This window comes from Dipodomys merriami, unplaced genomic scaffold (assembly GCF_024711535.1).
Source record: "Dipodomys merriami isolate MVZ:Mamm:240054 unplaced genomic scaffold, mDipMer1.0.p SCAF_35, whole genome shotgun sequence".
Lineage (NCBI taxonomy): Eukaryota > Metazoa > Chordata > Mammalia > Rodentia > Heteromyidae > Dipodomys > Dipodomys merriami.
In genome coordinates, this window is record NW_027205048.1 from 6,635,783 (window position 1) to 6,649,810 (window position 14,028).

Consider the following 14,028-nt stretch of genomic DNA (forward strand, 5'->3'; position numbering starts at 1 on the left):
CACAATTTGATACTATATACATATTTTACTAAAATAAATGTAGTCTTAAGGCACACACTTGTTTATTCATTAGAATATATTTTTAAGCGATCAAAAAAAAGTTATAACATGTCAATACTTCATCTTCTCCCTAGCAACCCTTCCATTAGACAACTAATGAGATATTACAATTCCTAAAACATTCATGTTCTTAGTAGGCAAATTAATAAAAATGACTGTTTCAATGTTTTAACCATCTTAGTATTATTTGATTAAGGAAAAGCATAGAAAATAAACTTCACACAATGCACACTGGCACAAGTTATACCTTTGCTTCATACAGCTGTTGTAAGCGTCCTTTCTCCTGAGAAAGCTGCTTAATTTTGTTAGTGTTTTTCTCAAATTCTTTATTTGCATCTCTAAGTTTTCTCTCAAGTATCTCTTTTTCCTTTCGAAGGTCTAAAGATTCCTTCTCACCTCTTACATACTTCATTACCATTGCTTCTTTTTCCTGGCGTGCCTCTTCACATTTCTTATTAGCCTTTAGAAAAGAAGAACATTAATAAAAAATTCTTTCAAATACATATTTATTAAAATAAAGAATACTTTCCTATACTATCAAGTTTCTTTTCCTTTTTTCTGTTGTATTTTTTGGGGGGAGGGAGGATTCAACATTCCCAGAACTGACACTATAAAATTTTGAAATAAAGGGAAGTTTCAAAATTATGGAAAAATGATAAAACACTAGCAATCTCCCTACCCCCAGGCCTTGAACTCTGGGCTTTAGGCTCTTTGGGGGCTTGCTTACTCATGGCTGATGTTCTACCTCAAGACATACCTCCAGTTCAGGCTTTTTGCTAGTTAACAAGAGATGTTTCTGTCCTAGCCGACTTCAAAAAAAGATCCTCATAATCTCAACCCCCTGAGTAGCTAGGATTACAGAAGTGAGCCACTGGTGCCAGATTTAATATTTCCTTTACCCCTTTCTTTTGGTTGCTACGGTTACTCCACTTACTCTTTCAGGTCTGTTTTCTCACTCTTTTCTGCCCTATCCTGTGTTCCAGGAACATAATCATCATAGATCATATTAATAGATTCTCTTACCTTCAAATTCCAGCTGGGCTCAGCCAGCAAGAGTACCAGCAGAGTGAATGAGATGTGGCACTCTAAATGTGACAGAGGTAATCTAGCTAACAGAACTACTCTCTAAGAGTTGAACTCCCAGAATTGAAAGCTTTTTTTTTTAATGGAATACACAAACTCAGGTATTTGTTATAGCAAAAACAAAAAAACACAGTACAAAGATGTACACGTAAGCATGTGCAACTTGTACATATTCAACATATAAACAAGATATCAATAATTAGTTATGGTGCAAGACCCACTGCTTGCACCATATGAAGGACTGGCGGCAGAGGAAGAAATACAAATGAAGAAGGACTTGAATATATTATGTATTGCTTCAGCGTTTTAATGGTTGATATTTATATAACTGAATTTATCTATTCTTAATATACCACTGACAACAAAATGGTCTAAGTTCATTTTAATAAGAGAGTTATCAAGTTGGCAAATTTTAACAGACATGAAAAATACCTGTTCCATCCGTTGGGCCATCTCTTTGTGTAATTGCTGAATTGCATTTTTAGCTGCAATGTCTTGGGCTACTAGTTTATCTTTGGAAGCTTTAATTTCTTTATTAAGTTCCTCTATTCTTGATTCTAACTGTAAAGAAAATTATTTCCAGATTATAAATTATTATTGTAGCTATTTCCAACAGAACACAATGTAAAGAAAGTAATGAATATACTTTAATCACTGGATTCAAAATTGTTAGCAGTATTTATCTCATTGGAAAAAAAAGTTACAATAAATCCAAAGAAATTGTGATTCAGTAGATACGTAGTTAAGACCTAAAGCGTCTACTAAGGGATAACTCAAAGGAACATAGTGAAAGCATCATAAAAAAATTCAAATGTTACATTAGAAAATATCTGGTTAGTATTAAATAAAGTAGAGCAAAAGGAATATGGGAATAATAAAGAAAAGAGACATACAGAAAACAGACAGCAAAATGGCAGATACAAATCCAACTATCAACACATGATAGTAATTATGTAATCATATCAAAAGGAGAAAGTGACAGAGGGAATAAACAGAATCCAGGCAGGCAGTGATGGCTCACATCTGTAATCCTAGCTGCTCAGGTGGCTGAGATCTGAGTATCACAGTTCAAAGCCAGCCCAAGCAGTAAAGTCTATGAGACTCTTATCTCCAATTACCCCAAAGCTGGAAGTAGAGCTGTGGCTCAAAGTGGTAGAGCGCTAGCCTTGAGCACAAAAGCACAGGGACAGTACTCAGGACCTGAGTTCAAGCTCTATGACCAACAACAACAACAACAACAACAAAACAGAACCCACCTACATGCTGCAATCAGAGGTAGTACTTGAAAGACACACACACACACACACACACACACACACACACACACACACACACACACACACACACACACACACACACACACACACACACACACACACACACACACACACACACACACACACACACACTCCCCAACGATAAACTGTGCATGGTGGTTCACACCAGTAATCTCAGCACTCAGAAGAGGCTGAAGCAGAGGATTGGGAGTTCCAGACCAGCCTGAGCTATACTCTAAGACTCTGTCTTAAACAAACAAATCTGATGGAAATGAAGGAAGAAATGGAAAATTAGAAATAGAAATGAATAGAAATTAGAAATTAATCCTGTGTGTATTCACACAAGGTAGAAATCACCTAATGATGCATTTCTCAGAACATATCCTCCCCACTAAATCATAGTAATTTAAGGCTAGAATGCTTCTAATCTGTTCACAAAGCACCTCACACAGATAGGGGGCTCCATGTTGGTATTAAGCCCAAATATTTACTTCATTGATCAATGCTTTATGTTCTTTAAAAGGAAGGAAGAACAATACAGGGAAGCCAATTAGCTAGATGCAATATAAATTATAAGAGCCAATTTTCAGTGTAGTTTATGAAAATACTAGAAATGGAGCCACACTAAACTGTAAGCATAAATATATCCTAATGTAGATATAAACTTTTAAACATTGTGTCTTCCCGTAATTGGTAAAAATAATCTAACTATAAATCAAATCAAATTATCGCTTTTATGATTCTGAACACCGTAAACTATGTTTTATTATATTCAGAATACTCACAACACATCACAAAAATAAGAATTTACATAAAAGAAAGTAAAGCTAAAATTTCAATTTCATAGAATGTTTTAAATACCAACCAATTCTCTGGATTCAAGACATAATTTAACTTTCAGAACTTCAATTTATACACAACTTTTCAGGAATATATTTATTTTATAAATTGAAGTTTAGTCTTGAACGTTTTATTTTTTTACCTGTTTAATTGTGCTCATATGCTGCTTCTCCGTTTCTGTTCTTTTTTTTAGTTCTTCTCTTAAATTGTCTTTTTCTGAACAAATGTCCAAGATGAGATCCTGATGCTTCTTATTTTCTTTAATTAACCTTAATATGAAAGGCAATAAAATATCATTAAAATTGGAGATAATTAAGATATTTAATCCACTTACAAAGTATGAAGCAAATACCTACGATTATAGTAAGCCAACATCCCTAATATTTTTATAATAAAATTTGTTCACAGTACAAAAGTCGCTTAATAATGATGTTATTTCTCAGAACTAGCGACTATATACTACCTCTAGTGACTGTACTTCTAAGACTAGAATGCTGATTCTGTCCATAGAAGAAAAAGTCATATCATTGCTTCACACATCAGATATTTTACAAAACATTCTCTGGTTAAGCACTTTACACTGAGTCACACACTCAGCTCAAAATTGTTCTTTTTTTGGGGGTCATCATGGGGCTTGGAGTCAGAGCCTGGTCCATGAGCTTTTTTTTTTCTTTTCGCTTGAGACTTGTGGTGGAGAACACTTTGAACCACAGCGCCATTTTCGGTTTTGTGGTGGTTAACTGGAGATGAGTCTCACAGACTTTCCTGCACAGGCTGGGTTTGAACCACGATCCTCAGATCCTGAGTAGCTAGGATTACAGGTGCCAGCCAGTGGTGCCCAGCTAAAATTGTTCTTACATGTCACATACTATCAGATAATTGTTCTTAATTAAGGATTCTGTCTGGGCCTTGGATGATAGCACTGATGTTAGAAAGTAGGGGAGTAGAAACACAATGGAACAGTGGCAGCCATGAACAATAAATGGAGGATATGGAAAGATGTTTCTCAAAGTGTATGATGAGTAAATTCTGGTATCTAAAGTATGTTATGGTGCTGATAGTTTATAAAAACCATAGAAAGGCTGGAGGTATAGCTCCATAAAAAATATTATTCAGCCCTTATGCAAATTCTCACACATACTATAGCATGGATAAACACCAAGGACATTATGTAAATTGAAATATACATTATAAAAAAACAAGTACCATATGATTCCACTTACATGAAGTTATCAAGAGTAGTCACATTTATATAAACAGTGCAACTCAGTGGCTGCTAGGGAAAGGTAGAAACAAACAGGAAAGGGTTGTTTAATGGGTACAAGGTTTTAGATTTACAAAGTGAAAGTTCTGGTGATTGTTCACTAATGTGACCATACATAACACTACTGAACTATACACTCAAGTGGTTAAAATAGTAAATGTTATGTTATGTGTACTTTATTATTTTTATCAAAACTAAAAATATATATAAAACCAGAAATATAAAATATAAAATATAAAATATAAAAGAAGGGACCCCTGGACATTTAAGAGATTAAAAGTTCACTGGATAAAGCAATAAAGAGTTGTAAGCTGAACTAGGGACAACTGAATGAATGAGATCATGAAATGTTAATTTCCTATCAATCAATATTTGGCTATTTTCTTCTATCCTTTTTTACATGTGGATCTCCTTTTTTTTCATACATATTTCCTAATTTTAAAAAGTTTAGGTGAGCCGGTAGCTCACACCTGTAATCCTAGCTACTCAGGAGGCTGAGATCTAAGGATCATGGTTCAAAGCCAACACCGGCAGAAAAGTCCGTGAGACTCTGATCTCCAATAAACCACTACAAAACTGAAGTGGTGCTGTGGCTCAAGTGATAGAGTACTCGCCTTTGAGCTGAACAGCTCAGGGACAAGCGCCCAGGCCCAGAGTTGAAGCCCCACAACCGACAAACAAAACATTGTTTTATAATATCTAATTTCCTTTTGATTTTTAACATTATACTTCCACATTTTTTTCAAAAATCAAAGACTGAGTTCTATATATAGACTTTTTTTTTTATTGTGAAAATACTGTACAGAGGGGTTACAATTACATGGGCAAGATAATGAGTACATTTCTTATCAAGCATTGTAGCCTCCTCCTTTGTTTCCCCTTCCTATATAGAAACTTTTAACTCTTTAAAAAATTACATTACTTGCAGTATTTTTTAAGACATATACTACATTAACTACAAAAACATACAGACATTTGCTTAATTATTATTTTTATTGATGAACCACACGTTCACAGCTCTACTGTGGGAATTAAAAGTAGCTGAGATGTTACTTTCCTTAAAAGAATTCAATCTCTAATATCCTTATGGGGGAAAAATTGCTAATGAAATAAAACTTACTTTTTTATCGTGTATTCTTGCTGCAAATATTTATCTTGTACACATTTTTCAAAAAGAACTAATGCATGCTCTCCTTTATTCATTCCATTTGGTACTTGGTGTTCTGCAAACTCTGTAGATAAGAGCTCAGATTCTAATTCTTCCAACAAGTCCTCTGAGGCTGAAACATTCTTTATTTTTGAAATAAGTTTTTTAGTGCAGTCTGTATCATAGGGACTTGCTGAATAAGTCTTTTGATTAGCAGCTTCTGTAAATGTAGATGACCTTAATTCTGCCAATATTTGTGTTACTGTCTGCTCTGTTTCACTTGTTTTTGGTACTTGCTTTACAAAATCTCCACTAGGGAAGTTATCTATTTGTTCAGAATTTTCTGGGCATGTGTCTGCTTTAGTACAAGAATCTTCATCTCTACTATGATCTAGAATACAATTTTCTTGTACTTCCACTTGATTACTGTGTTCATGAGGTTGGTACAAAATTTTGTCCAAGTTTAGTGACAATAGTTTGAATTCATTTTCTAATCTGTTGCTTTCATCATCACCAGAAAATGAGTTGCCTGAGTCTTCTTTTAGTTCAGATGCTTTTCCAACATGTGTATCAGAGGAAATGGATGTTCCGTGCTCTGTCTCTGACATGCTGACTGGCTCCAACTCACTTTGCATTTCTTCAAATCTGCTCCTGATCTTCGTTTTACATCTAAGAAATCAAAACATCACCATTAAAAAAAAAGACCCTAGACATCTTTACATACTTGGCTGACATGGAATAGCCAAGACTATAATTTTACCACTAATAATTCTTTTTTCTTGTCATTTTGTGTTGTTATTATAAAGGTGATATACAGAGGGACTACAGTTATGTTAAGTCAGATACAGAGCACATTTTTTTTTGACAGTGTCACCCCTTCCCTCGCTCTCTCCCAGGTTTTCCTTCCCATCCCTACCAGCAAGTTGTATGGTTCATTTTCAATACAGTAATAATTCTTTTAATAAAAATCTTTCTTTAACAACGAAGTATAGGACAGCCAACCCATGTAGCTACAACCAGTATGTCATTGCCAAATCTTAATGTCTTTTCCTCTACTTTTCAGTCATCCAACTTCTCTGATCACTTTCTGTTAAGTCTGGCATTTCTCAGTAATTTTCTCAAAGTGAAAGGTAAGAAATAATACTTTTTTTTTTTTTTTTTTTTTTTGGGTCCGGTCGTTGGGCCTGAACTCTGGGCCTGGGTGCTGTCCCTCAGCTCTTCAGCTCAAGGCTAGCACTCTACCACTTGAGCCACAGCGCCACTTCCGGGTTTTTTCTTTTTGCTTATGTGGTGCTGAGGAATCGAACCCAGGCCTCAGGCATGCAAGGCAAGCGATCTACCACTGAGCCACCTTCCCAGCCCCAGAAATAATACTTTTAACTGGAGGAAGAGAACTAAATAATAGCTGGAGTTCCTTTAGGTCTACAAGAGAAAAGATTACTGTACCCTAAGATCTGTAAGACAATGGTAAAGAAAAAAAGACAGCAATGAATGCACTAGAAGAAAAACCATAAACCAAGATAACAAAACAATACACATCACTGATAATCAAAATTTACTCAGAAATTTAAACAAAAACAATCACAAGCCAGTGCCAGTTATACGCCTGTAATTCCAGCTATTTAGAAGGCATGGGCAGGAGGATTTCAAGTTAAAGGTCATCTGGGAAATAGGTAGCAAGAATCTGCTTCAAAAACAAAAGAAAAATAAAAGAGCTGGGGATGTAGCTCAAAGTCGTAGAGTGCTTACCTAGTAGGTGAGAGATTATGGGTTCAATCTCAATGCCTAGGGTGTGGGAAGATGCAATAAAAAGCAAGACACAACTACCTATAACCCAGAGCTTTTATAGGATCCTTGGTAGAAATTAATTTTCATCCAGGTAAAGATACATAAAGCAACCTATTTTGTTTTTTCTTTTCCTTCAGTCATTCTCATCAAAACTAAAACTATGATCATTGCAAATCAAATGAAGCCCATATGTTACTTGCCTAGGTCAACAGAAGCATTAAAATTAATATGACATGGTTATAATGTTTTTATATTCTTTACAAAAGGTTCATATCCCATGGCTACTTGGTGAAGATTAGTTAACTTCAAATTTTACACTTAGGTAAATATGAAATCTTCCACTGGTTTTTAATAGAATTGTCAACTTCTTTTGTCAGCTACCAACAAAGCATACACAAAGGTGGATGAATTACTAATGTCAAACTGTAGTTATATTAAAAACTGAGGCGATAACAGTTTTGACAGAAAGTAGGAAAACAGTAATTCCAAATGGGAGTAGAAAAAAATAAATACTAAACAGCTCTATGAGGACAAAAGACTACTGTAAGCACTACACAGGTCTGTGGTAGAAGTGGTGGTCAGAGGATGAGATAGTAAGACTGGTCAGGTAGAATCACGAAAATCCTTCTAAGCAGGAGTAGATTTTGTTAAGAAATTATAAATCATCCTTCTTGTACACTTGATTGTACTACAGGAGTTTCTCTGCAACATAGTAGGATCTCAGATTTTTTTAATTAAAGCCTATAAACAGGAGGCAAAGTGGGAGAAAACGAGGGAGTAACAGCGTTCCATAAGAAATGTACTCATTACCTTACTTATGTAATTGTAACCCCTCTGTACATCACCTTTACAATAAAATTCAAAATAAAGCCTATAAGCATAGAAATGATTTTTTAACCCATTACCTGAGGAAGATGGGAAATTGGAGGAATAATTTTAAGAATGGAAAACACTTGTCTGTTAAATACTCTTGCTTGTTAGTTTAAGCTGCCTTTTGGGGCTTCAATTAGTTTAGTTTGGAGTACTGGTAATCTAAACTTCTTATCTGTATAATTCATTTCCAAAAAGTCAAAACTACACTGTCATGATACATGTATTTTATAACCAAACCAATGCCCACTATAGTATTAAAGGCTTGGTTTAGACTAACAATAAACACACTAAGCAGTGAAAAACTTTGTGAAGCATGTTATATCCCAAAATCTGGGACAAAGTAAAATGATTCTCAGACAAGGACAATGGCCAGCCACATTAACTTACTTAAAGTGATTCACTTATAAACTGGGGACATAGCTCAGGAGATAGAGAGCTCTTGGCTAGGATGCATAGGCCTGAGTTTAATATCTGCTTCCAAAACCAGATACATCTTAGGAGTATGTTGTTGAATTTAAAACCTTACCAATTTAGAAACATATCTAAAAATAGAGTGTGTGTGTGTATATATATATGTATATATATATACATACATACATATATATACATATATATGTACATATATATACATACATATATATATACATATATATGTACATACATACATATACATTTTTTTTTTTTTGGTCGGTTGTGGGCCTTGAACTCTGGGCTTGGGCGCTGTCTCTCAGCTTTTCAGTTCAAGGCTAGCACTCTACTACTTGAGCCACAGTTCCACTTCCAGTTTTCTGGTGGTTTACTGGAGATAAGAGTCTCACAGACTTTCCTGACTAGGCTGGCTTTGAACCGCAATCCTCAGGTCTCAGCCTCCTCAGTAGCAAGGATTACAGGCATGAGCCACTGGCGCCCAGCTTAAAAATGAAGTGGTTATAAACATCATAACTAGTGTATAGCATACCAATAAAATTTGAACCCAAAGCAGTCCAAAATGGAATGAGTATCAATTTGCCCTTATTTTTGCAAGTGCTATTCCATACCACCTTCAGCCAAACAGCATTTAGTGGATTAAGTAAGTTTAGTGAGCAAGACAATACAGAATAGCAAAAGTGTGTTTCACATCCTATGGACATTCATCTAGGTAAAGAATACCTGTATGTATATAATTACCTAGACTAAAAATCAGTTTCAAATATCCTGTATGCCAAGTATTTTCTATAACTTCTCTAAGTAATACACCCATAACTTTTGAAAACATCATCATATAAATTGGTTTCTTCAGCTTACAAATTTAGTTGTTTGATGTTCAAATTAGTACTAACTGGAGACCAAAAAAGAAGGATTAACAAAGATTCATGTCTGTATATACAAATAACTACACAAGAATGGTATGGTAACAGACAAAAACAAACAATGTGGTAAGCTTGATCATGTCCACAATTATCTAGGAGAAACTGAGATCAACTGAGTTCTACAGGTCTCCAGTTGGTAATGCTGATGTACACCAATTTGGATGCTGTCCAAGTTTTTTCTTTTGGGAAGAAGAGTTGTCATCAAATGCTACTGGGAACAGAAGAGCCTAGCAGTAGACTAAGAGGGCAGGTAAAACGCGAGATTTGTTTACAAATAGTTTGAAGAAGTGTTTGTACCATTCAAATTCACAATCACAAATATGTGTGTATATAAATATATACATAAATCAGAATCATAGATTACAGTATAAATGACTGAGGTAAAAAAAAGTTAACTCTGCTCTTTTAGTAAATCTTATTTATGCATTAGGAGAAATACTGTATTTAAAGTATTAATCATATAGCTGGGTGCTGGTGGCTCACACTTGTAATCCTAGCTACTCAGGAAGCTGAGATCTGAGGATCTTGGTTCAAAGCCAGTCCAGGCAGGGATGTCTGTGACTCTTATCTCCAATTAACTACCAGAAAACTCCAAGCAGTGGCTTAAAGTGGTGCTAGCCTTAAGCAAATAGAGCTCAGGAACAGCATTCAGGCCCTAAGTTTAAGCCCCAGAACTGACAAATAGAATATTAGCCACAAAATTATTAAGTGAAACCTCTTTTATTCTCAATTGTTTCCGTTTCTGACACAGTACTACAGGACCAATTCACACTTCAAAATTATTTCAACAGGTGAGAACTGGTTTCGCTCTTACTGGAGCTCATCAGCTGTAGGTAACTGGTCAAGAAACAATTTTTTATTTACCTCAAAGCCAATCATGAACTCATTCCCCTACATTTCTTTTTTTCTTTCTTTTTTTTTTGGGGGGGGGCAGGGAGAGGGGGGTAAGGGTAGGGGACTGGTTGGTACAGGGCCTGAACTGAGAACTTTGAGCTAGCTCAATTTACCTGCTAGGCTACCATTCTATCACTTAAGTTACACTTTCCACTCTGCTTTTTGTTGCTTAATTTGAGATGAAAAGTTTTGAGGGCTTTTCTGCCCAACTAAGATCTTTCAGATCTGATCTTCCTAAGCAGCTAGGATTACAGGTGTCAGTCACCTGCACACAAGTGCATTTCTTAAAAACAAACCAAAAAAACCCTACAAAATTATTTTCATACAAAAAGAATTTTCTAATCAATTTTGGTTCTAGCTCCTGTTCTCCACTGATTAGTACTGTGAACAACAAAGAACTTAATCTTACCCAATAAACTGTAAATACAATTCAATCTAAACTGCAGATATTTGGTAACAGGTTCTCAAGGTACCAACTCAAAAATAACTCCAAAGAATGAATTCATTACCTTAAAAACACTGACCATCTACTATGGAAATTGTTTTAAGTGTTAGAAAAATGTCAGTAAACAATAAAAACAATTCTTGTGGTGCACACGGAGGTGCAATAGGCCAATACATAGACTCTTGTGTTAAATCTTTGTATTTTGCTGCCAATAAAGTATTATAGCTCATAAAGTATTTTAACATTACATTATTTTAAGGTCTGTCAGCATTTCATCAGAAATTATGGGAAAAAAATCCAATTGAGAAACCTAAGTATAAATACCTTTTACAATGAACTACAAATTTTTAAGTTATATACCATTCCTATTCCCAACAATGCCCACCACAGACTTCTCTAATAATGTCTATTAAGAAAATTAAGCTTGTTAGATTCCTGCTGTTCTCATAAGGGTTTTCTGTAACGTCCGTAACAAAAAATGTAATACACATTTCCCAAATATACTTTGAAAGTAGCATAAAGAGTAACTTACATTTCTGATCAGTTCTAACACAGTTGAGGCCAATTAAAATCAGAAGAAAAACCAAAAAAAAAGCATTCATATATTCCTGAGTGTGTTCTCAACCATTAATTTTAAGATTAATTTTACTGAATAAAGGTTTTTGGGTTTTTTATTTTTGTAAATAGAACCTATGGTTACACATACACATCCAGTCCACACTATTATGGAGTTCATTTCCTCTTGGAATCTGCCAATTTACCCCAATTATTTTTCTTCTTGTTTACTTTAGCACAAAGAAAAATTTTCAATCTCAGTTGAAAAAGTTCAGAGTGAAGTTTTAAGCAATGTAAGATTAGAAGATCATTTGTAGATTTAAATTATCCCACTAATGCTCTAAAATGTATATTACATATAAAACATTTAAATATTGTAATCATTTTTTTTCATGTTTCCCATGTTGAAGACATCTGACAATTAAGGTTCAAATAAGGTGAAGGTATGCAGACCAAATTTTACTTTTAAAAGATAAAAACTGCTTAAAGAAACTCTAGATTTGTTCTACAAAATGCAAACAATATTTTTAAAGTACAGTTGTTACATCCTAAGTAAGCTTTGGAGAAATTCTAAATTTAATATACTGAGTTACTTTTAAGTGAAACCTAAACTAGAATAAAGCTCACCAGTCAGAAAATATTATATGAGGTTAAGGTCAATTATCCCTATGAGGGGATTGTTTAGCTTTGTATACAAGTCTCCTGTACAGGAGAACTGTACGCTATGTACACTGGTATGCATGAACTCCCCACACCCTCCCACACCAATGGTTATGGCTTGGGGCAATAGATGAAACTACTTACTTCTGAAACAAGATAAAGAAAAAAGAGAAATTGCAATTCACCAAGATTCCAAGATGGCTGGGGATGTACCTCAGTGGAAGTGTGCTTGCCTAGGATTTACAAGGTCATGTCATATATCCCATTATCAAGTTATAGATGTCGTACTATCAGTAAATTTAGATACATGCAATTTTATGTCTCAGTGAGTTTAATAAAATATGAAATGCACTCCCATCTACATTTTCTTCCAAATCTGAAAAAATAAAAATTTTTGACATCCCCAAACTCCCACAGATACAAAATAAGAGTTGTTGGTCTGCTTTAAACAAAAAAGTTTCAGTTAATGCTAAATTCGGATGTCAACTTTGGCCTGGCTTTGGTTAACTTGGTATGATGTAGTTTAGACAACCATTATTAGCACTTACTACCTAATTCTATAGAAGACTCTCAGCTCATGTGTCTTAATGATGGGTATGTTAATATTAAATACACTCATAATCCAGCCAGTGTTGTGCTGGGGTCCATTCATTCTTGGTTTTTAGGGAACCTTCACCTCAGTTATTCTTCCTTTTGTTTACTCCTTAGCCCAAATCAAAATTTTTAATTGGAGCTCAAAAACGTTCAAATGAGAAGAATGAAGCAATGTAGGATTAGACAATCATTTGTAGATTCAAATTAGCTATCCTACTGTTTCCCCTAAAAGAAATACTCAATATAGCATTTAACTATTGTAAAAGTTCAAGAATTAGTTTTTGTTAAAAATAGTGAACAAAAAAAAAAGGAGTCAAAGCAAAAACGTATGGAAAAAATAAAAACTCAAATTTAACCAAAAGAAAAAAAACAAAACTTCTGGTTAAGGACTCTTACGGTTTGATGAACCAGGCTAGCTTATTGGTTATTCTTTAAAGGGAAAAATGATGTTCTAAATGTGCTTGCTTCATGCTTCAACCTATCTTCTCTTCCCTAAGAGTACACACATCATTACTCATCGGCAGGTAGTTATAAATGGATTTTTAAAACTGAATAAACTAAACAATTATCATCAGTCACGCTGTTGCCGAACAGCATCAAAAGGCAATTCTTCAGTTTATAAGTGAAGAAACTAAAAGTTTATAGTGTGGTCACTACACTACAACATAATCACTCCTTTCAGTCAGCACAAAATAGACTTGGAAATGTCAATGACTTGCTATTGAATCTCTACCATCAAAAGAAGCTTTATGTTTACATGCGATTATTCTGAATTACATTAGTCCTTTAAAAAGTATAAATAATCCAAGCATCTTCTGGAGGTTCTTCCATAATTTTACATTCTTGCCTATTACACTGGAGAAAAGGAATGTGTAATCCTAATACTGCTAAATTTGTGAATAAACCAGTATCATCAGCCAAATTAAAATAACATGAAAGGATTAAAAAACAAAAAGTAGGTCAATCCGTTTCTTAAAATTTTCGTACGTGATGGCTAAACACAGAAAAGTGGCTGCAAAGGAAACTGGACTTTATTCTGGGATACTTTGCCGTTTTGCTATCAATGCCTACTGAACTTCAATCTTTTCACAAGATCGAAGCTCTGCAATTATGAGGGTAGTTTAGTACCAGGAAAGGCCGCACCCACAATGTATCTAAACCATTTTTTTAAATCACTATAGCACGCCTCTATGCAATAT

At 34.6% G+C, this 14,028-nt stretch overlaps 1 protein-coding gene across 2 annotated transcripts in view; it reads right to left on the reverse strand.

The window, feature by feature from the left end:
• Ccdc186 (coiled-coil domain containing 186) overlaps positions 1 to 14,028 on the reverse strand; it is a 37,178-nt gene that overhangs the window by 21,579 nt on the left and 1,571 nt on the right. For both annotated transcript variants that reach the window (XM_069988059.1, XM_069988058.1), the window contains exons 2-5: positions 5,645 to 6,340; positions 3,403 to 3,529; positions 1,576 to 1,704; positions 308 to 520 (exon numbers count right to left, since the gene is read on the reverse strand). In XM_069988059.1, the coding sequence (XP_069844160.1) occupies positions 308 to 520; positions 1,576 to 1,704; positions 3,403 to 3,529; positions 5,645 to 6,306 (1,131 nt within the window). In that variant the 5' untranslated portion in view covers positions 6,307 to 6,340. The remainder of the gene's footprint in view (positions 1 to 307; positions 521 to 1,575; positions 1,705 to 3,402; positions 3,530 to 5,644; positions 6,341 to 14,028) is intronic.